This window comes from Zea mays, chromosome 7 (assembly GCF_902167145.1).
Source record: "Zea mays cultivar B73 chromosome 7, Zm-B73-REFERENCE-NAM-5.0, whole genome shotgun sequence".
Taxonomy (NCBI): domain Eukaryota; kingdom Viridiplantae; phylum Streptophyta; class Magnoliopsida; order Poales; family Poaceae; genus Zea; species Zea mays.
In genome coordinates, this window is record NC_050102.1 from 170,899,411 (window position 1) to 170,921,676 (window position 22,266).

Below are 22,266 nucleotides of genomic sequence, written 5' to 3' on the forward strand. Positions count from 1 at the left end.
TCACCCCAAGCGTCATCCTCTCCTTCCTTCCTCCCTCCTCGCCGTCCGTCCCCAGCCCAGCGCAGCTAGCGCGGTGGCCCTTCCTTCGGTCCCCTGCTCTTTCTGCTTCCCCAGCTTTGGTGAGTCGCGTGGCAGGGCTCCCCGACGATCGCACGAGAGAAGCAAGAAGGACCATGTTGTTGCTGCTCTTTCTTTGTTGCGTCGCCTCACCGACTGTTGACGCTAGAATGTCGACCCCCCCCCAAGAACGAGGGGGCGCACCACCTCGACTTCGGCTACCTCGGCATCCAGGGGCTATCATATACACGGTGTGCACACCGGTCTCTAACTCTCTACTCCAGCCGCAACTTCCGCACCCTCGCGACGTTACGACTGCGGGGGATTTCAACCTGTCAGCTCCTACCTTCGGCTTCTACTCCAGTCTCATCGTGTGTGGTGCCCCCGTTGCGACTCTGGGGGGATGTTAGACAGTGTGTGCTCTATGTGTAGTTGGATTGGCACCAGTGTTGGGCCGCCGACCCATTAGGGTTAGGGTTCTAAGTCTATATATATGTAACCATCCTATGCAATACAACAAGCCCTTCACACTCTTACATTTAGCTTTGCCGCCACTCCCTTTGATTGCTCCACACACCTCTCAGGATACCTTTCGAATGCAGGCTGCAATTTTCTCCCACATGTTGTTTGTCATCTTCTTCCTTCCAACTTCCAAGTGCCCTCTTCGATGGGCCTTTCTTTAAAGACTTCTGTCGTGTCCCTTTCAGTTTTCACCACTTTGTTCTCACAATCTTGGGTTGTTTATCCCATGTGAGATCAACCATATCATCATTGTCCATGCCGGGGTGTACCACCGAAATGTCTATCCACTCACCCCTCCTTCGAACAGAACACGCATGCCACACAACCCAACCTTCAAACAAATAAGACGACGCCCTAGAACCGCTTTATCGATGCCTGAGGCACTAGAGCAAGGCCTTAGTCTCAATCCAAGGCAGGTAAGACGCCTCAATTTTTTGACCACCTTACCACCTAAGCGACACCTTAATAACTATGTCATGCACCACAAACTAGCGACTTGTGCTGGAGTATGGGCGGGCGTGAAGGAGTGAATAAGTAAGAGTGAAAGGCATGGGAGAGAAACCCTATTGGGCACCGTGAGCTAATGCAGAACACCTAATCGGGAAATTAATCACGACTAGTCGACGATTAATCGGAAAAGTAGGTTTCTTGTCGCTTTGATCGAGTTGAAGTGCCTAGGTGAGTACAGGGGAGCGACCAGGACGATTAATTGTGATTAGTCACGATTAGTCAGACAACCAAATAACACTGGTCACCACCAGACATGCTTCTTCATAACCCAACAAGAGTTGTTGTTGTTGTTGGTTGTGCCTCATTCCAGCAGGTGATGGTCTTAACATCAACATCCACATAGCCTTTTAGTCCCAAGTAAGTTGGGGTAGGCTAGAGTTCAAACCCAACAAGATGTCACAAATAGGGGAAAGAGAGAGGAACGGGAGGGAAAAGCTTTTGAGAGCAGTAAAAGGAAAAAGGCCTAATCACGGTTCGGGCACGTGGATAGCTTCTTTCCAAGCACTTCTATACACAACTCCATTGGGATATTCCATTCCTTCAAGTCCCTTTTGATTGCCTCCTCCCATGTCAAGTTTGGTCGACCTCTACCCCTCTTCTTGTCTGCCTATATATATGCTACAGTACCCGAGGGGTCATTACCTCGCCTAATTCAGGTTAGTGACAAATAGTTCATACCTAACATCAGGTAGTTCGGTCCAACTAGTGAAATAGTTGTTAGTTGAGTATTCAGCTAATAATTAGCTAGACTATTAGCTAGACCAGTTTGGATCCAAAGGAGCTAATTATTAGCACCCAACTATTAGCTCAATGGATCCAAACAGGGCATTATATGTTTGAGTCGGCAAATAATATGCCTGAATCAACGTGTGCATGGGGTGTTCAAACAGGACAAAAACTCCTATGGCCCCAAAATAAAGTCTGCTTGTCCTTCCACAAACTGAAGCTACCAAAAAGAGACGTGTAATTACACCATACTTAACAAACCTTAGGCTCTGATGACGTAATCCTCATGGTAAGAAGAACTCTTTCCAAGCTTCTAGCAACTTCATCTTGAGTTTTCCCATTGATATGCAAGAGCTGTCCTTTAGGTTCTACAGATAGGCAACAAAAGTAAAAATGATATTTAATTCATCTCCACATCACCATTATTCCAAAAAAAACTGCACTGAGGCTCCTTTAGAATGTACTTTTGATGAGCTACTCAGATCACACTGGTTTTATTCATTCCTTGTGGCATCTATGGATGCACTTACGAATAATTAAGTACATGCCAATTTAGGGCTTGTTCGTTTAAGAGTGGATTGGAGGGGATTAAATCCCTTGCTAGTCAAAATTAAATAGGAAGGGATTTAATCCCCCTCGATCCCTTCTGATCCCCATGCAACCGAAAAGGCCTTAGTGTAATCAAAACTCTTTTCTATTCCTTCAAGCTTATTCATGGTTATCTTTTAAGTCTATCTTTTTCTCTTATATAAAAATGGACTGACATTTTAACACAAAACTTCTTTAGAACTCAGCTCAATCAATAAAGAAGAAAGGAAATAAACATAAAACATCCTGATAAGTCATCATCTTTTTCACTTTACCACCATAACTCACTGATGTACATTGACACTCCCACAACATTTGAATATTGAATAGACACCTGAGTTTGAAAAAAAGTTCATGGAAAGAAATTGGCGGTTTAGGAATCCCAAGCCTGAGATACTTAAATATTTGGCTTAAATATTACTGTTTGTTTTGTTGGCATACTCGATAGTGGCTGGTTTCGGTTTGGCGTTCATATGGGTAAGGTTTGCCTGTAGGCTGAACCCTTTGTGTTTTGGCTCAGCGTCAGCTGTATTGTGGTAGCATTACTTGCGTTGAACTCTTGTAATTTTGTTGCTTACAAGTAATGAAATTCGTTTTGTCCATGTTGGAAAAGACTTAAATATTTGTTTGTTAACCTCTTGGATAAAAAAAAGTATATAGGAGAAGCTCTGGAAAGAGCTGATACACTTTAGGTAGAATAGAACACATAAACAGATAAACCGTATACATTCTTAACTAGGAATACAGGGTCTCTAGTTTCTTTGGTTTTTATGTGCTCTTCTCAGGCAGCTAAGATGTGATATAGAATTATAGATATATACAGGTAACAGAAAAAAGGTAAGATTTTGGAAAGATTTTTTTTCTCGAACGCGCAGGAGAACTGCACATCATTATATTAAGAGAGGAAAAAAAAGGTCCAAAGAGGACCAAAGTACAATGCCTAGTGGGCAAGCATAACAACTAGACCAGATTGGAATACAGCCTAGACCCTACTAAAAGCAGCAGGTAGACCAAGACTTGCTAACTGTTTAGCACCAGCCCTATCCCAGCAACTCAGCTCATCCAGAAGCAAACTGTTAACAGAGCTCAAAGACTGGTTTACTTCATCAAAAACAGCTTTGTTTCGAAGAAGCCATAAGCACCACGGCCCACGCCCCCAAAATTATGAGGCTATTGAAGCCTTTCCTCTTGCTCTTATGCACCTTTTTAAGCACATTTCTCCACCATTCAGCAAAAGATATTTCATCAGCAGCAGGGGTGAGACCCCCTTGTCTCAAAGTCAACAGGATATCATGCCAAAACTGCCTGGCAAAACCGCAAGTGCACAGAAGGTGCTGAACTATTTCTTGTTCTTGGTCACATAAAGCACAGACTAGAGGGTGCTGCAACCCTCTCCTTAAGTCTATCAGCAGTCCAACACTTATTTCTTATTGCCAACCAGAGAAAAAACTTACATTTTGGGGGAGCCCAAGTCTTCCACAATTGTTTCCATGGTTCAAAGGAAATGGACCCCATGAAAAATGCCTTATAGCAAGACTTTGAAGAGAACTGCCCAGAAGAAGTGTGCATCCATACACGTTTATCAGCATCTTCAGAAAGCAGAACCCCTCTCAAAGTATCCCATTACAACAAGTATTGATGTATCCCTCTTAAGGAAAGGGGGTATTTAATGTCGCTGACCCACTACCAGAGTACCAGTTATCCAGAGCCTGCGCCACAATTCTGGAAGAAAATGTCATGCGGCCTGTTGAAGTGTATAAGTGGATTGGCTACCTTCTCCCATCAGCTTAAGCCTTTGGGTTGAACTGGTTAGTGCGTCCATTCTAACATGGTATCAGAGCGAGAGATCTCGAGTTCGAATCCTGGCAGAGGCTTTATTTGTGCCTCCACCCATTTATTTCCACGTTCGCGCCTTTCTCTCTGGCTGCATTTGCGCCTTTCTCTCTGGCTGCACGTGAGTGTGGTTGTTGAAGTGTATAAGTGGATTGGCTACCTTCTCCCATCAGCTTAAGCTTTTGGGTTGAACTGGTTAGTGCGTCCATTCTAACACGGCCAACCATTCGTACCACCTCAGGGGCAATGTCCAAGATAGTAATCCCATATACCCATCTATCCGACCAGAAGAGAGTAGTAGCCCCATTTCCTATCACGGTAAACACAGACAACTCAAAGAACTGTCTAACATGCCGCTGCACTGGGAGGAACAGCCCCATGCCAAGGCCTGCTCGGGTCCGTCTTCTCCAGCCATAACCATTTCGCCTGCAAAGCCCAGCTTTTAAATTGCAAGTTAGGGACACCAAGACCACCATAGCTTAGAGGCCTCGTAATTATTTCCCGGGATACAAGACAGCTTCCACCATTAACCTCCTTTCTCCCTTTCCAAAGAAACCCCGTCGAATTTTATAAATTGATTTAATTACTCGTTGAGGGATATTTATAGCAATAAGAAGATAGGTTGGTATGGCTGAAAGAACAAACTTCACCAATGTTGTCCGTCCAGCTAGATTGAGGAGTCGAGCCTTACAATTAGGGAGGCGATCTGCAATCTTCTCAGTCCACAACATAAGATCACTCTTCCTCAAATTCTTATCAGGGATGGGCAGCCCCAGATACTTGCAAGGAAAAGAAGCGGGACTGCATTGCAACACATTGCATCCAGCTTGCACAACTTGACCATCACACCTTATTGGAATGGCGCAGCTCTTGTGCATATTTGTTACCAGACCAGAGGCTGAACCAAAGCAATTCAGTATCACTTTAGTACAATTCAGATCTTCTTCAATTGGTTTGATAAAAAGGACCACATCATCTGCATAAATGGAAACTCTACTACGGACATCAGCTCCTCCCAGGCTTTGCAACAATCCTCTATTTTCAGCAGCACTAAACATGTTGCTAAGGACATCCATAACCAACACAAATAACATGGGAGAAAGAGGATCTCCCTGGCGAAGGCCTCTCCGGTGAGAAATATGGTTTCCAGGCAAACCATTCAAGAGCACTTGTGTAGAGGAAGTGATAACAAGTTGGAGATCAGATTACGCCAAACAGGTCCAAAGCCCAAATGCGATAATATTTCAAGCAGAAATGCCCAAGAGACCGAGTTGAAGGCCTTGGAAATATCTAGTTTCAGCAACAAACTAGAGATCCTCCTCTTGTGAAGAAACTTAATCGATTGTTGCACTAACATAAAATTATCATGGATTGACCTTCCTCTGATAATTGGCTAGGTTCTTCAGGCTTAGCTATTCAGTTCTGGTATCTATATATGATAATGAATGAGAACTATAATGTAGCAGAGCTGTGGGATTGGGAAACTTAAGTGCAGTTTTAGAACGTCTCTACATGATAGTTGATGTATATGGTTATTAGAAGTTTGTCAATTAGGTTCCACTCTTAATTTGGCACTTCCCAACTAATGAGATTTATTCATCTCAGTCTCTTTACAAGGTCATAAACTTTACAGGCATTAAGATTATTCGTGTTTCTGCTTTGTGGTCTGTCACTAATGGCCAGGAGTTCATTTCTTTCCCTGGCTTGTTTCTCATAGCAAAGTGTTAATTTGGCGTTCACACTCCATTACTCCAAGTGTTAATTTGTCACCCTCCCTTAATGGGTGTGAGGTGTTCCCTAACTCTCTATGTGGTATCAGACGCCCGGGTTTCCTTCCGATCTCTTCCTCTGCCCTAGCTTCGCTTCCGCGCCTCCGATTTCATGGCCACGCGACCACCCCACCTCACGATGTCTGCACCACAATGTTCTCCTTCCATGATGCCGGCTCCCCACATGCGATCCTTGCCTCCCTCGCACTCGCTCGTGCACACCTCTGCTTCCCGCGGCAGCAGCCCTACGCGAAATCCCGCGCTCGCCCGCACATGCTTTACCTCCTGCTCGCACGCGCCGGCCACCGTCCCACACACATCTCTGTGCACGCTTCTCTTCGCCTTCTCGCGCAGCACCTGCCCACGCACAACAAATCTGAGCTCGCGGGCCTCACTGCTCCACACATGTGCTGCACACGCCCGTACACCTGCCCCGCTTGCGAATTCCTCTGCTCCGCCAGCTCGGCTCTGCTTCTGCGTGTGTGAGCCTGCTCCTCTGCCCAAGATGTCCACAGAGCGTGTGTGAGCCTGCTCCTCTGCCCAAGATGTCCACAGAGTCCACCGCCTCCTCTGCCACCACCAGTACCCTGGGGAGTATTCCTGCGGGCCGATCATTGCCACTCCCTACATGACAATTGCTGTCCCACTCTCATATTCCTGTTGTCCTCGAACTGAAACATCCCAACTTACACAAGTGGGTGCCTTTCTTCAATTCCCTGCTGGGAAAGTTTGGCCTTGGTGGCCACATGGACAGGACTGTACCAGCCAAACCCAATGATCCTCAGTGAAACATGGACGATTCCTGCATCCACAGCTGCCTTCTTGGTCACAAGTTTAACCAAGAGAAGGGAAGACACTAATAGTAGTTGCCTGGTTTTTGTAAGTACGAATCAGTGCAGCATTTGTCCTTTGATTGTGCTGTGAACAGACAGATTTCGAGTATGCTTCCTGATATACTTAAAGAAAACATAGGTGATAGTCTGGATGATGTAGGAAAGTTTTGGCGAAGTCACAAAAGGCATGGTTTCCTTAATATGGTTACTTCTGGAGCTCTTTAGAGTTCTGGAAACTCAGAGATGATCTTTGTTTTTTAGAAAGTTGGCTGGAAAAGAATGGGTGTGCTTTTGTGCAAAATGGCTGGCATGGTACAAAATTGGATAATTCTGTGCACAGCAGAAAAGAAAGTGCTTGAGACAGATTACAATGGAAATTAGGAATTTGGCAAAAAAAACAGTTATATGGCTTTAGAACTGAAGAAACTGGCAACGAGGTTAGAAGAGTTTCTGTCTCGGATCAACATGGAAGATCTGGCGCGCTAAGCTGCAAGAAGGGAAGATACCACAACCTGGAGGGTTCCACCCCAGAAGTTTGGTGGTGTCGCATGGCCAACAGCATGAAGTTGATGTAAAATCTGATTCAGGTTTTAGTCTTTGGAGGTTGCTTCTGAGGTTCTCCGAGTTTTGAACTGACTGGTTCGCGGAGGCATGCCACCTCCTATGCTGTAAGGGACTACGGGTTCAACTGTCTTTTGGTTATTTGGTTAAAAGATTAAGACTGTAGCCTTAAAACTGTGAAATAAGTTCATGGAACTACAATACAGTAAAGCTGTAAAAACTAGTATATCGAAACACAGATACCTGAAGAAATCAAGTTGCACAAAAGAGCAATTTGAATGGCAGTACTTTGTTTATCACCAGTTAACATCCAGAAGTTGATTCCTGACTGCCTCAGTATTTCGATAGTTTCTGGTACCCCATCCTATGAACAGATCCAAGTATAAGGGTCAGGTGGCCCACAAAGGCCAAAAAGAATAATGTACTGTTACATTTACATGATATGAAAACAAAGCCAAAGTAGAACCTGGAGGCGATCTTCTATTGCACTGACACCTAGAATCTCCAAGCTATGTTCTAGCTTTTGGCAAACCTCAGCAACTTTCCACTGAGCAAAGCAAATATAGAGGAATTATTTTTTTAATCAAATTTATCTGAATTGAATTAATAAATATGATAATTACCTCCCTGTCATTCAATGAGCTATTGGCCTCCTTAAATGATTGAGACCATTTAGTGTATTCCTCTGGTTCCAGCTCACGCCATCCCAAGCAGAGTGTGCGCAACCCCAGCTGAGCATATTTGTCAACTGCATCAACAAATGTCTTTGTCTTTTGTCCTGAAAATTAACTATCATGAGAACCTCAGCTCAAACACAAATCACTAATAGAGTTGCATCAACAAAAAAATATATGTTATGCAAAGACCTGTCAGCCAGAATCCTGTGTGTGCTGCATGTATCTAGGTTCATTTTGTGTAGGCGCAGTCTTAAGTACTAGCAGATTTTCAGTAGCAGTTTAGAAGAATAATAGGAAACCATAGTACATTTTTTTCTCGAAAAGCGCAGGAGAACTGCACTCCAGTATATTATAGCAGAGAGAAAGGGGAAAAGAACCCCAGATACAAGACACTCCTTACGGAGGCCAGACACAAGCATACATAAAACGGTCCATAGGAAAGGCTAAGCCACACAACCCTTACGTAGTGGAGAGTAAGGCAGCCAAGAAGGATAATCCCTTGGCACCAGCCACTTGCCACTTCTCCCTCTCCTCATGAGCAGTCTGCAGGAGAAGAGAGAGGCTAGGAGCCACTCCATAAAAAACCACTCTATTTCTATGGTTCCAGATCAACCACGCTCCAAGAGAGGAGGGAATCCAGCCCTTTCTTCCTCAGACCTGTGACCTGACCTAGCTCTCTCTCACACCAGCCCAAAAAGCTGATATCTTCTTGTTGAGAGACTAAACTGTGCAGGCCAAAAAACCTTAAGATGCTAGTACATTAGTTGGGAGGATATCACGGACAGCTCCATCCCTCTCATGAAAAAATGGTGAGGGCTTGTGTGGCCGCGTCGACAAAAAACTAGTGTTGCTATGTACAGTGTCCACCAGAGAGAAGCTAGCGTGCGTGTTTGTGATAAACTCTCAAGAGAGAGGAATTGATTTGCAAGAAGACACACAATCAAGAGAACGCAGCCATTTATTACTTCTGAAGTAAAATGTAGATTAAATTTATGCCACAAAATAAGAAGTATGTAAATGCTAGGTTCTAAAATATTTAAAGGATATTTAGAAAATGTTATGCTTAATAATTGAGGTAATTACCAGAATAAGCACAAGGAAGCATTGCCTCATCAGCTCCTTTGGACAAGAGAAAAAACTTGCCACTCTGACAATCCAAAATAACAATAGACATTCTTTTCCGGTCAGATGTGAACTCAAGAATGTCAAGTATCTCATATTGCATCACTCGCCGGTTGAAGTGAATTTCTGCTTTTAGGAGATGTCTAATTATTTATCCAATAAACCATACAAAACAAAACAAACAAATTTAGGAACCAGAAAACCTACCTGCATTGCTTCCATTCTTGCTGACAAGAACCATATGCAAATTTGCAGCTGCATTAACCAGGGCATCCTCATCCTGGGACTGGGCTTTATACAAAATTGGTCCAGTAGGACTGGAAGCCATATCATTTGGTCAAGAATAAATATTAAGAAGAATGAACAGAATATGTGGGCTAAACTGTCAGGAGGATGAATGTCAAACCTTTTTATAGGAATTACTGTATTGCAGAGTGTCATGACTGTCAAAAACTTGATGACATTAGGAGAATTATTGGCGACAGCGTTCAGTAATTCAACGTCTAAACAAGAAAACCAAATAATCGACATAAATATGAAGTTTTTTAATAAAATTGGCATAAATATGAACTTGGAACAATATTAAGTAGGGGGGGCATATCTGTTAGAATCCTGGGTCAGTCCCTGTGCATTTACATGTATACCCCTCTGTGTAATGGGCTTGGCCCAACTGCTTGGCTTATATATATGCACTCCCAACCCTGATTAGGGTTAGGGTTTCCCACAAGGTATAAAGCTAGGTTACACATTGGTAAAGCCGTGCAACCAATGGATCCCTTTTTGTATGGTATTTTTTGGCCACCGACCCACCGTAAGGTGCCTATAGTTTGTATTGGACTATTTGGTCTATTTCAGACCTTATTATCTTTTTAATATAACGATACACAGCTCTCCTGTGCGTTCGAGAGAAAAAAAGAAACCGTGCAACCAAGACAAAGATAGAGGTGAGAGGACCTTATTAAAGTATTCTTTTACAAAACAACCCTCCCATCTTCCCTGGATATTTTTAAAAAGGTCCTCACACCTCTATCCTTGTGTCTTAGTTGCACTGTTCCACCAATGTGTATGGTTGTATCTGATATGTTACCATTCAGTAGTTCCACATCTTAAACAAGTTCCAAGTACATTTGTATTGAAACTAGAAGTGGTTAACATGGCAACAGAAAAGGTAATTCAGAAGAAAATATTGCAGGAAGATGAATCAAAGATAAAAGAGGCTCTTTCTTTTTATCATGTTGTTGAAAGATGGAAGCTGGAAACAAAGATGGCAGAACCTACATATGATCTTGTTCTGATAAGATAGTGAGAAAGCACACAGGATCCTAACTTTTTCAAATTTCAACTAATAAGAAAATAGTTAATTGAAGTATTAAGTATGACCTCTGAGCGCATCTCCAGATTCATTCCCATAAAAGGTACCCCCAATACAGCACCTTCTGAAGATCATCTTGTTCTCAGTCAATGTCCCAGTTTTATCTGTCAAAATATATTCAACCTGTCCCAAGTCCTCACTAATTGCTGTGCTGAAAATTATTGCATTAAAGTAGATTTAGCAGAGGAAAATAAAGAACAATTGTATGTCTCCTTATCGATAGAAATGCAAGTGGTTGCTTACTTTGCTGCACGGGCAGGTGTGTCATTTTCCAGGTCATAAATATCATCATCCCAATCTATGAACTTTGCATAGAGACTTTTAACAAAGTCCAAAGAAACCTTCAAGACACATAAATCCTCTTTAGAGCATCACTCACAAGTATCAAATAGAAGCGACTTTTGTGTGGTATGACCATAAGAGTAAAAGTGTATATACTGTGCAATGTTTCCCTGTAGCATTATGGCATTGCCTACTGAAGAAAAGACAATTATGCACATACATACAGAAGGAAACTACAAAATGGAAAACATACACTGCATACAGAAGATGCAGTTCACAGAAATATGCTAAAACAAATAGAGAATTCAATAGTTTTCAAGTCTCACAAGTATCAAATAGAAGCGACTTTTGTGTGGTATGACCATAAGAGTAAAAGTGTATATACTGTGCAATGTTTCCCTGTAGCATTATGGCATTGCCTACTGAAGAAAAGACAATTATGCACATACATACAGAAGGAAACTACAAAATGGAAAACATACACTGCATACAGAAGATGCAGTTCACAGAAATATGCTAAAACAAATAGAGAATTCAATAGTTTTCAAGTGAAAATGAGTTTAAATAGTACTAAGATGTCTATGCAGACCACTGCCCGTAGACCAGAGTAACTGAACATCCAGAATATTGATGAGCTGCAAGTGTTTAAGTAGTCATGCAAATGCAATTATGCAACTATGCAATTGCAACAAGATTTTTGCACCAATTAAATGGTAAACACAGGCTGAAATAACATATTTTAAAAAGGGTGGACTGGTGGTTGAAATATATGCCAACAAGATAGCGGAAAAATAATTGTGCCATAACATGAGAAATGGAAGTATATAAAAATCTGAAGACCGTGTGAACTAAAAAACCCATAGACATACCTTTATCGAAATGGGAATCATAATAGAGCACAATAGTTCAAACCGCAGAGGTATAACCAGAATCTGATACCATGGTTCATTGTCATCATACTTAACATACCATTGCTACATGAAGACAGGCAAATAATTAGATGATCAGCAAAATATACAAGGCCCAAATGAACAATGTCGATATGTATAGTTCAGTTAATTCAGGTTTGGGCAGGTGAATTAGCACAATAACTAATAAAGAGGTCACATGTCAGATTTTTTTTCTCGGATACACAAAAGAGCGGTGTACCATTGCATTAAGAAGAGAAGAGAGTTCAAAACAGACTTCACCCTCTACCCGGACCCAGTAGAGGGTTGCCAATACAAAACAAGTTCAATAGCTGACTTCTATCCTAGACCCTGGACTTGACCTAGAGCTTGCAGGTTATCAGATCCTTCAAGACACCAAAAACAACACTCTATCATCAAATGGGCGGAGAGCCGACTGCATACAAGGACGCTTCCCATAAAAAACTATAGCATTCCAATGTTTCCAAAGCATCCAAGCACCCAATATTATCACCAAATTGACCATTTTTTCGTTAACTTGGGTAAATTCCTGACCACTCTTGCCCACCAATCTACAAACGAATTTTAATTCTGGCAAGGGGTTCTGTCAGTTAAGTCGATACAAAGTATTACAAAGGAACATCCTAAACCAAAATTCTCTTGCAAATACACATGTCAGATTCTTGACATATTGTCCAACCACATGCCCAAACTTACTGTCAAGTTACAGAACTCTCTCCCTCTCTTAGTCCATCACCTGGACTAAAAGGTCCAACCAAACCAGCCACAAAAGAACTAATTAACCGTACCAGGGCACCAGCTGCGCGCGATTAATAGGGCTGATCCGTCCGCCGCCCACAACGTGCAACACCAAATATTCAGTCATTCAAGGTTTACTTCAGCCATTCAAGGCTTACTTTAGCCATTCAAGGTTTACTTCAACGTACAGCAGGAACAAATATTCAGTCATTTAAGATTTACTTCAGTCATTAAAGGTTTACTTCAACATATAACAGAAACAAATATTCAGTCATTCAAGGTTTATTTTAGCCATTCTATATCAGCAATTCAAGGTGGTGAATCGGGAACAGGAGGCAGCTGCCGTGACGGGTCGGTGCGCTGGAGGGGGAGTTAATCATCGGGGGGAGGCGCCGCTACGGGCAAGGAACGGGTGAGCGAGATTAACAGGGGCGTGCTAAGCAAGGGGGGTGAGTTCGATCAGAATTAAACATGGGGTTGGTTCGGGTGATGGATAGCGTCGACGTATGTGTCACACGTGGAAGCGATGGATCAAAAGGCCCATCACCTAAACCAGCATATCGACGCTAATTAACCCACCCACCGAACCAGTCACACCAGCGCGTCCCCCGCTCGGCCATGCATCGTCCGGCCACGGCCCCTACTCGCGCGCCCACTCAGCCAAGCCCCGCTAATCGCGCCTTCACTCGTCGTGCCTCCACCACACCCCAGATATCTGCAATGGCTAAAGTAACTATTGAATGGCTGAAGTAACCCTTAAATGGCCGAATATTTGTTCCTGATGTATGTTGAAGTGAACCTTCAATGGCTGAATATTTGTTCCTAATGTACGTTGAAGTAAATCTTAAAATGGTTGAAGTAAACCTTGAATGACTAAAGCAAACCTAGAATGGTTGGATGTTTGTTCCTGCTGTACATTGAAGTAAACATTGAATTGTTGAAGTAAACCTTGAATGTCTGAACAAAACATTGAATGGCTGAAACTAAACCTTGAATGGGGTGAATATTTGGTGTTGCATGTTGCGGTCGGCGGGCGAATCAATCCTATTAATTGCATGTGGTTGGTGCGGTTCGTTCCCTGATTCAATTGATTTCCCTGGTGTGGATCCCGTTAATCGTGCGCGGCTAGTGCGGTTAATCGCGCACGGATGGCGCTGGCGCGATTAATTAGTTGGACTAGTTCTTTTAGTCCAAGTGATGGACCATGAGGGGTGATGATTAGCACTTAGGTATATATATATAGGGAACACACAGAGCACGTTGGGGATACTACTTCAACTGAAGGCCACAAGGAAATAGGAGTAGACAATAGAGAGGGAGAGTGAGGAGGCCAATCCTAGATGAACACACCAACACCAAATACTCTTCAGCTCTAATTGGGTGCTTAACTTTCTTAAAATTACTTTGTAACTCCAAGGTGATCCCATCTTTTATTACCTATGAATCTCAAAATGGCAAAATTTGAAACTTCTGAAAAAAGATGCACAATAAACTCTAACATTTCAGTAGTAGTTTGTGGCAAGAATTTACATCTTGCAAATATTTTTGCAGGTCTACACTAGTAACAATGGGGCTAATATGTACAACACAATTAGAAAATTTGCAAGCAAAACTACCTTGCGAGCTTCCATATCCTTCCAAATATTGCCTGCAGCCCCAAGAACGACAACGACTGTAAGTTGAAATAAGAATATGGCACCAGTAAGCTTATCAATCATTGCATCCATAGCAGTTAGCTTGGGTTCTGGGACACCCCTACTCATTCCCAACTTAGTTTCATTGCCTGAAAGTGGAGATTATCAATAATCAATCTCCTGGTAAAGCTGAAATTTAAAATAAATCCATGTCACAAAATCTGATTCATATATAAAAAGGGTAAGACTGAAAAAAAAATTGTCAGTTACTCTGCATATTACTATAATACCATTGAAACTAAGTTTGTAGGAGGTGTGTGAGCAAAAAAAAAATTAATAATAATGTGTTCTACATGATTGTTGTAACTTGTAAGACTAAACAGCATTATATTTACTGATTACTGAAAGCCTGCAAACTATTTAAATTTCTGCAATCAAAGCACTAAAGCACAATTTCACTGAGTACAGCCCCTTTTCTTGTCATCAGTGTGCAATGAAGCCCTTTCAAGTTCAGCTTCCTTGAATAAGCCCGTTAACTATTAGGCAAACAATATATGTATCAGCTGCTAAGTGCTTAGGACAAAATCATATAGCAACAAACGTTTTTTGGAACTTTATAGTGTGTAATGTGTACAGTATACATATAGCTGCCAAAATGATATAGTTGAGTTGGTACAAAGTACTTGTTTGAAAAATTCCAAATATCCAACAGAGGTAAAAGACACAAGTCTTGCCCTTTATTTGTACATCCTTACCCATATATAGCCTTTCTCAAATATTAGAAAGACTATATGCCAAAGTAAATTGTTTGATATTCATCAATGATAAAACGAAATGCTATAGAAATCCAAGTTGTCTCACTTAAGTAACATTGTCGACAACAGCCTTGTTTACATTAATAGTGATACTACATTTCACTACCATTCCTGAAATGTGGTCATTCCATGATTATTGTAGGATGACCCCGTTCTTGCTGTCACATGAAACAAAACAAATAGTATCAACAAGTTACCTGTATAAACTGCTACACCACAAGCCCATTCTGTATTTCTCAAGTAGCATGACTGCAGCAATGTGTTATTAATAGTCAATGGGCAAATGTCATTATCAATGAATGGAGGAAACAGGCGGATGTTTGCATCAAATCTTCGTATGTCTTTATCTGGTATTGGGCACTCGATCACACCCTGTTTAGTTAATTCATAAAGGTAATGGGAAGTTAAATGAATGCATACTAAAATCCATAGTAAAATGGGGGTTACCCTGCTGCCGCAAAAGAAAAATTAAACAAAAGTGAAGCAGATAAAACAAATAAAAGTTTAACCTTTATTTTGTGCAGCTGTTCAAACTCCAGCCCTACGCATGGTGGTGGGCTTGCTCTTGTCTTCAAATCAATTTCCCCATCAAGAGCAGCTGTCTACAAACATAATTAGAATTCAAGAATAGGAGGTATATTCAATCAGTTAAGAATTAACTATGGACAACAATGAACTCAAAAGTTTGCCCCGTCTAACAAGAAAAAAATCAAATACATGTCAAGAAATAATGAAACAAGGTTGTCATCTTAAAATGTTTCTGGAATGATGCTTTCATCAGTTGGGTAATAAAATAAAATAAAAATCAAGCTGAAACTATATCATTACCAGTATTTGGCCTATAAATGAAGAAGGAAAGTTTGTCTGGATTTCAAATCACAAGTAGTTTCAGACTGTTCTATCTACAGGAAGGATACAACTTGAGCTGAGATCTCTCTTTAGCACTACAAACTTATAACTATGTTGCATAAAGACAAATTAGCTCTGCTCAGGTGTGGAGTGTGGACTTTTATTAGTTCAGCAGCTCAATGCACAAAAGAACATTAGTTTCTTAGGATGTCTCCAGCAGCCTCTCTTATCTCATCTCCTATTGCAAACTCCACTCTGCGAACAGTGCAATCTGCAGTTCAAAACAGGTTTTGCATGCCCATATGCACATTCTGCTGAGCAGTCTTATGCTAAGGCTATCTCCAGCAGCCTACTCATCCACATCTCCTATTTCAAACCCCCACTCTGTAAACATTATAGTCTACAGTAAAAAAGTGTTTTTCACGGCCATATGAAGATCTGTTGGCCATAGCCTAACAAATTAAGTAAAATATAAACTAACTCGTATTGAACATAAGGGGTATATCTTGAAACACCCCTCTAACAACACTCAAGCTAAAAGAGTTCAATCACAGTTTATTACTTATATCACACATTCACACTTCATGGTGAGATTTCATATATGATTTACGAAAACATGATGGACCTCCAAAGTCCAAACTGCATGATTTCTTGGTTTGGGCAAGGGCCAGGGCAGAACATATCCGAACTGCATGATTTTTGGTCTGGGCAAGGGCAAGGGCCAAGGATGAACAGATCCTGATGGCCTGACCCTTTTCTTTTTTGGTCTAGGTTTCACCCATGTAACAGACTGAGTTCGAGTAGCTCAGATCCTGTTTGCAGGGGTGCTGGTCTGGTGGTCTTGTTTTGTTTTTGTTTGTTGTCTTTGCCTAAGTCTGTATCTAGACCCTCTTTTTCTTCTTAATGAAATGACTCGCAGATCTCCTGCGTGGTTCGAGAAGAAAAAAAAACACGATGGGTTGCTAAAAGGAATAATATATGTACTTTAGTTCACTTTGACTCTGTGAAATGCCCCACATGGCCAATACAGCAAAGTTATTTCCTGAGCAAACCAAGCACAATACAAACAGACAGAAGGTGTGGCGGGGTTACAGCATTTATTTACCTCAACATGACAGATGCCTTGTGGTTCAGAAGTTCCCAACAAAACAAGATCACATGGTACTTCTTCATTCTCTCGAATCCAAACTATGTTACCGACACGGATATCTTGAGCTTGAATCTATATAGCAAAAAATAGAGAGGGTCATATTCTCAGGTTCAATGTCCTGACTACTGTGAGAAGAAGAGGTAATATATACTGAAAGTACAGCAGGAACTGTTATACTTCAATAGTGTCCTTGGAGGTCAAGGTACACATTTAACTGAACTAAACTTTCACAGCAAGCATTGTTGTTGCAAACTTGCAGATCATGCATCGCGAAGTAGTTCCATGATGTAGCCATAAGTATGTATAGCAATATTTCAAGATGTAGCACTACAAAGAAGCAAAAGGTAGCAAGCCCGATACAAGAAGGTTACATGGATATATTTTCCACTTTGCTTTCTGGATACAGACACACTTCTGATTTTCTCTTTCATTTCAAATCAAATGGTTAAATGCATATCTGAAAGACCAAAGATGTGCACATTGCGAAATGATAGAGGATGACATAGGAGCATACGTGTTTCCGGGCACCATTCTTAACAATCCACACTTCCTTATCATTCGCTTGTTTATCTGAAATATACCTGTTGTAGTCATCCCATGCCTCTTTGGTTGCAGAAACAGCAAAGATAAATATAAGTGGGCCCCAGGTACTTGCAGGATTTACAGGAGTGATAAGTGACCATAGTTGCAGACAAGCTATCAACAAGAAATATTGATTCATGAAGCGCCTGAAACACCAAAATAAATAGTAACTTTTTCCATTCGTACCAATTAACTTATGCAATTACAACAAGGTCTAACATGCTTGAAATCATGAGATTTTTTCAGCCAAAGGAATACAATTTACATATATATCAATTTGTTCCCTAGTGAATAACTGGGGTTGTGGGTCAGGGATCAAACCTTGACTGGCTAACAAAGACACAATATAACAGAACGGAGTATACTTTTACATGAAAAATCATCTATCAAACTGTAGCATCCTTTGGTAAAAAATAGGTATGAGAGAAGCATTGTAACAGCACCAAGTATAAGCAGTGTTCCCAATATGAACTCATGTGTCCTGATCAAACATGGATTGGGAGTTGGCTTGATTAGATCAGTGACTTTCTCACATTGGTATATTCTAATTGTAAAATAGCATTTACATAAGTAGACGATGAAGTAACACAGCCCAAGAAGATTCAAAGCCTTGTCCTAATTATGCATCAATGTCAGAATCTACTTCACGCAGTAGTGCGAAAGGGTCTCTAGCGTAATGGTTAAGGCTTCCGAGAAGCACCTCTAGGTCCCGGATTCGATCCCACTCGGGGGCGAATTTCGGGCTTGTTAAAAAAATCTCCCCGTTGTGCCCCGCCCGTTCCCGGGTTACGTCCTGTGCGCCACCCTCCGGATGGGCCGTTGCAGAGTGGGTGGTGAGGACCCACTAGTGATGGGGGCCAGGGTTCAGGGATTTTCTCGGTCGGGACCACGTTTCGGTCTCTTCTTAATATAATATATCAGGAGGGCGGTCTTTCCCTCCCCGACCGAGTTTTTTTACTTCACGCAGTAGTATCAAAGGATTGAACAAAAAGGCCATTCATATCAACTACATTGTAGCAAGCTGTGGTAACTGACAAGTGACAGCTCCTCTTCATCTCTCACACTTCTCAAGTCTGCTACCCAATTCCTTCACTTTCAAGATAGATCTCTTGCTTTCAAGATAGATACTTTACTTTTCTCTGTTTCCCATCCAGGAGATAGCAGTACTAGCAGAAGATGGTTACATCTGTTTCCCAGTGTATGAAACAAGTAAAAGAAAATTGGACTCATGCCCAAGTAGCATGCTAGTATCCAATGAGCAAAATCAAATCCATAAGACAATAAAAAGGCTGAACACTGTCGAACATGGACATTTATAAACTAAAGAAAACTATCCGACCACACATCAGCCAGCAGCAGCAAGCACAAACGAAATAAGCAGAGACAACCAAAACAGAAAACAACAACAACAACAAAGTCTTTTAGTCCCAAGTAAGTTGGGTAGGCTAGAGTTGAAACCCGACACAAATCAAAAGTCAAGGTTCAGGCACATGGATAGTTGTTCTCTATGCACTTATATTCAAGGCTAAATCTTTGGATATAGTCCATCCTTTCAAGTTAAACAAATTTAATCAGCAATATACCAAGAGAGTTGAATATTATATTGTAAAGATGCAACAAACACATGTGAACAAGTGGATCAACACAGTTCTTGTCACCAGGGCTTCTCCAACATACTTTCATTCAAAAAAATGAACAAATATATCTAGTCACGAACCTGAACTGTTCCCATAGGTTTTTTGGCACGAAGTTCAATAAGGTATACTTTGTATTAGAAACCCGGTTATCACAGTAGTCGTTCTGATAAGACTCATCATTTATGTAGACAAAACGCTTCATTCCTGAAAAACCATGCACACTATGATATTTCTCTTCAGCTTGATTGTCCAGGTGAGGTCAGCTGGGCAGGCCTGCTTAGAAATGTATGTCAGCAAAAGAATGGCAGCTATAGATGAGAGCAACATGTCAAATCAGCATCAATATACACAGGCCACCAGCTGTTGATGAAACTTCAAGTACGCAATGCCATACAATTAATTTGTATTTCCTTCAGTTTTGAAGAATCGATAGTAGTGAGGATTATAAACAAAGTCTGATGTGCCAACTGCCTTTCGAAATATAGATTTAAGATTATGAAATTCTGCATCATGTAACAATTGTCTGAAGGAAAAAGGCAGCAAAACAAGCATATGGGCAGTGGACTTGAAGAAATGGATACTTGCGTCCTTTAGGTAAGGATATGATGAGACGTCAGTGTGGCTGGCCATTCAAAACATGTGTGTGCATAGAGCCATAGAAAACTAAAAAAAATGTCGAACAAGTCATTTTATCAACAAGTAACTCTAATTTCACAGGAAACTGATTAACCACACGGAACATGATGTATCATAACATGCATTCAAATTATCTTATGGGTTCGCATAACCAATGCGTCAAGGACTCCCAACTAAAACCCATGTAAACTTTACTGGGTACACAGGATTAAAAACGAAGTTTACTAGACACAATACATGTATAGACTTGTGATTAGATCCGATCCGAATACAGATAGCAAAATAGCTTAAGTTAGGGTTCGGGCGCTCGGTTTTGCACAGCGTGAAGGGGAGCGAAGGGGCGGGTATACCTGGTGTAATCGCCGGGCAAAGGGCTCGGATCTGGGCAGCTGGGCGTAGGGGGGAGGGGGCACCGGCCGGCGGCTGTTGCCCCAGTTGTCCCGCAGGCGAGGTGAACGGGAGAATTTTTTTTTTCTTCGGCTACCTTCGCTGCGTGCAACTGGGCCGATTTCTCCTCTCCTCTTTTTTCCCCTGTATGGCTGTATGCGTGCAACGCCGACGCGCATGGATATGCTGGTTCGTCAGGACAGTGGCGCATGCATTAGATAATTCCTTATTTAACACTAAAAAAATTTATTTTTATGTCTATTTTGAACTATCCAACTAGCCCGTTTATTATAAGACGCTCTTAGGACAATTCGAGCATATAAGCTAGGATGGTTTCTATTTCTATAGCCATCGTTACAATATCAACTAATATCTCCAGCAGACTCTTTATTTCACTCTATATGTCACTCTCTATTTTAAACTTTACTCTACAAACAGTATAATTTATAATATAAAACAGTATTTTGCACGATCGTTTACACGGTAGAGATGGGCTAAATAGGACCTCGTGAGTTTGAGTTTGGACATTTGGAGTGGACAATGTTTCTGGCCAAGTAACAGAAGTTCCTGGGGAGGACTCTGCAAACAGCTCCATATGTGATATGTCTCGCACACTGCACATGCCGATTATTTTCTTTCCATTCGTAGTACAGGTGTTGGCTGTTGCCGACTGGGCGCTGTAATAAGAGTGTACTCTTACAAGACTGTCCTACTTTTCCTATTAGTTAATGCATACCGAGTAGGTTGTGACAACTTACAGACAGAGAGCACTGAAAGTGAAGCGTCCTTGCTCACACAGACTGAACCCTGCTGGATGGACATGGACTGGTAGACGCCGCCGCCGCTGAAATCTCGTCGCAGCGCGAGGTATTCAGAGACCGTAACCACAGCTAATAGCGACCCATCGAAGCATGGCGCAGCAGTCACCGGCCATATGGAGGCATTCCCGTCAGCGCCACCAACACCTGTATTTTGTTTTGTTAGCTGTACTTCTGTAGACAGGAATGAGGGCGCGACGCTGCAAACGGGAAGAATATGTCGTACTAGTATTCTTTTTGCTCTTCTCCTCTCCTTTTTTTTTTCCATGCCACTGTTCCCGGATCTTGTCCGCCTACAATGCAGCGAGGGGCGCATGCATAATTGCACGTATATCAAGCTCGTTCCTGCAGGTGGAATGCCACTATATATTACAATGAATGGATGGATATATAGCTCAAAAGCAGCTGAAGAATCCAATATTTTACTACCGGTTCTCCGTAGCGTTACTACCGCGCCTAGTACAATGCAACGAGTGGGGGTGGGGGGGTCTTGGTGCATGTCAGCATGTGTGGCACGCTCATCAGTGGAAGCTAGCGAAATTTCAGTTGCAAACGACTAGCACGTGGGTTTTCTGATCGCCTGGGATCAGATCAGACAGACGATAATGCAGCACGATCAGTGACCCTACGTTATGTCACCTTAGGGGACCGCTCGGCTCGAACCCAATGATTTCACATGAAACAATCTCATCTCTGAAAGCGAGCGAGCGTCGAAACAGTCCCCTGCAATCTAAGACGAGGGCTCCGGTGCTCAGAGCCAGCCAGGTTTTCTAATCACGACACTGTAGCAGAGAGAAGTTTCTTGCCACATACCCTACACGGCTCTACACCTATGATACGGCGGTCCCCGGTACTCCAGTCCAGCTGCAGGTATAGCCAAACCAAGGGAAGGCGGCCGGCAAACCGGAAGGAGGATGGGCAATGGGTTCTTTGGAACAGTGACGCATCAAGAATAATAGGGTCGGAGTGGGAGTATGGACGATTGTGTATACGATCGGCGATGGGACGAGGACGACGAGACGCGGGAGAGTCCAATTGCCGCGCTCTCGCATGCGTTATGGGCGTCAGGGTGGGGGGACATGGAATGGTCAGGGTCCGCGTGTCGTGGCATCGGGACGCAGCGTCGAGCTGGATCTCACTCACTCGCCCAGTGTGTGGCGTGGGCGTGGCTAGCTTGACATTGCATGGCCCATCTTCTAGATCTTGGACACTCCGGTACGTAGTACGTACTAACCACAC

The 22,266-nt window shown here is 42.2% G+C and overlaps 1 protein-coding gene across 1 annotated transcript in view; it reads right to left on the bottom strand.

The window, feature by feature from the left end:
• The window catches only part of LOC103633369 (phospholipid-transporting ATPase 2), a 46,591-nt gene extending 26,069 nt beyond the window's left edge, over window positions 1-20,522 (bottom strand). Inside the window, exons 1-17 of the mRNA XM_008655071.2 lie at window positions 20,173-20,522; window positions 19,267-19,459; window positions 17,482-17,695; window positions 16,923-17,039; window positions 15,478-15,570; window positions 15,166-15,340; window positions 14,136-14,302; window positions 11,722-11,826; window positions 10,814-10,911; window positions 10,579-10,721; window positions 9,605-9,701; window positions 9,406-9,515; window positions 9,160-9,324; window positions 8,023-8,177; window positions 7,866-7,946; window positions 7,643-7,763; window positions 2,077-2,183 (exon numbers count right to left, since the gene is read on the bottom strand). Coding sequence (XP_008653293.1) covers window positions 2,077-2,183; window positions 7,643-7,763; window positions 7,866-7,946; window positions 8,023-8,177; window positions 9,160-9,324; window positions 9,406-9,515; window positions 9,605-9,701; window positions 10,579-10,721; window positions 10,814-10,911; window positions 11,722-11,826; window positions 14,136-14,302; window positions 15,166-15,340; window positions 15,478-15,570; window positions 16,923-17,039; window positions 17,482-17,695; window positions 19,267-19,388 — 2,070 coding nt within the window. The 5' untranslated portion in view covers window positions 19,389-19,459; window positions 20,173-20,522. The remainder of the gene's footprint in view (window positions 1-2,076; window positions 2,184-7,642; window positions 7,764-7,865; window positions 7,947-8,022; window positions 8,178-9,159; window positions 9,325-9,405; window positions 9,516-9,604; window positions 9,702-10,578; window positions 10,722-10,813; window positions 10,912-11,721; window positions 11,827-14,135; window positions 14,303-15,165; window positions 15,341-15,477; window positions 15,571-16,922; window positions 17,040-17,481; window positions 17,696-19,266; window positions 19,460-20,172) is intronic.
• Between the last annotated feature and the right edge of the window lie 1,744 nt (window positions 20,523-22,266).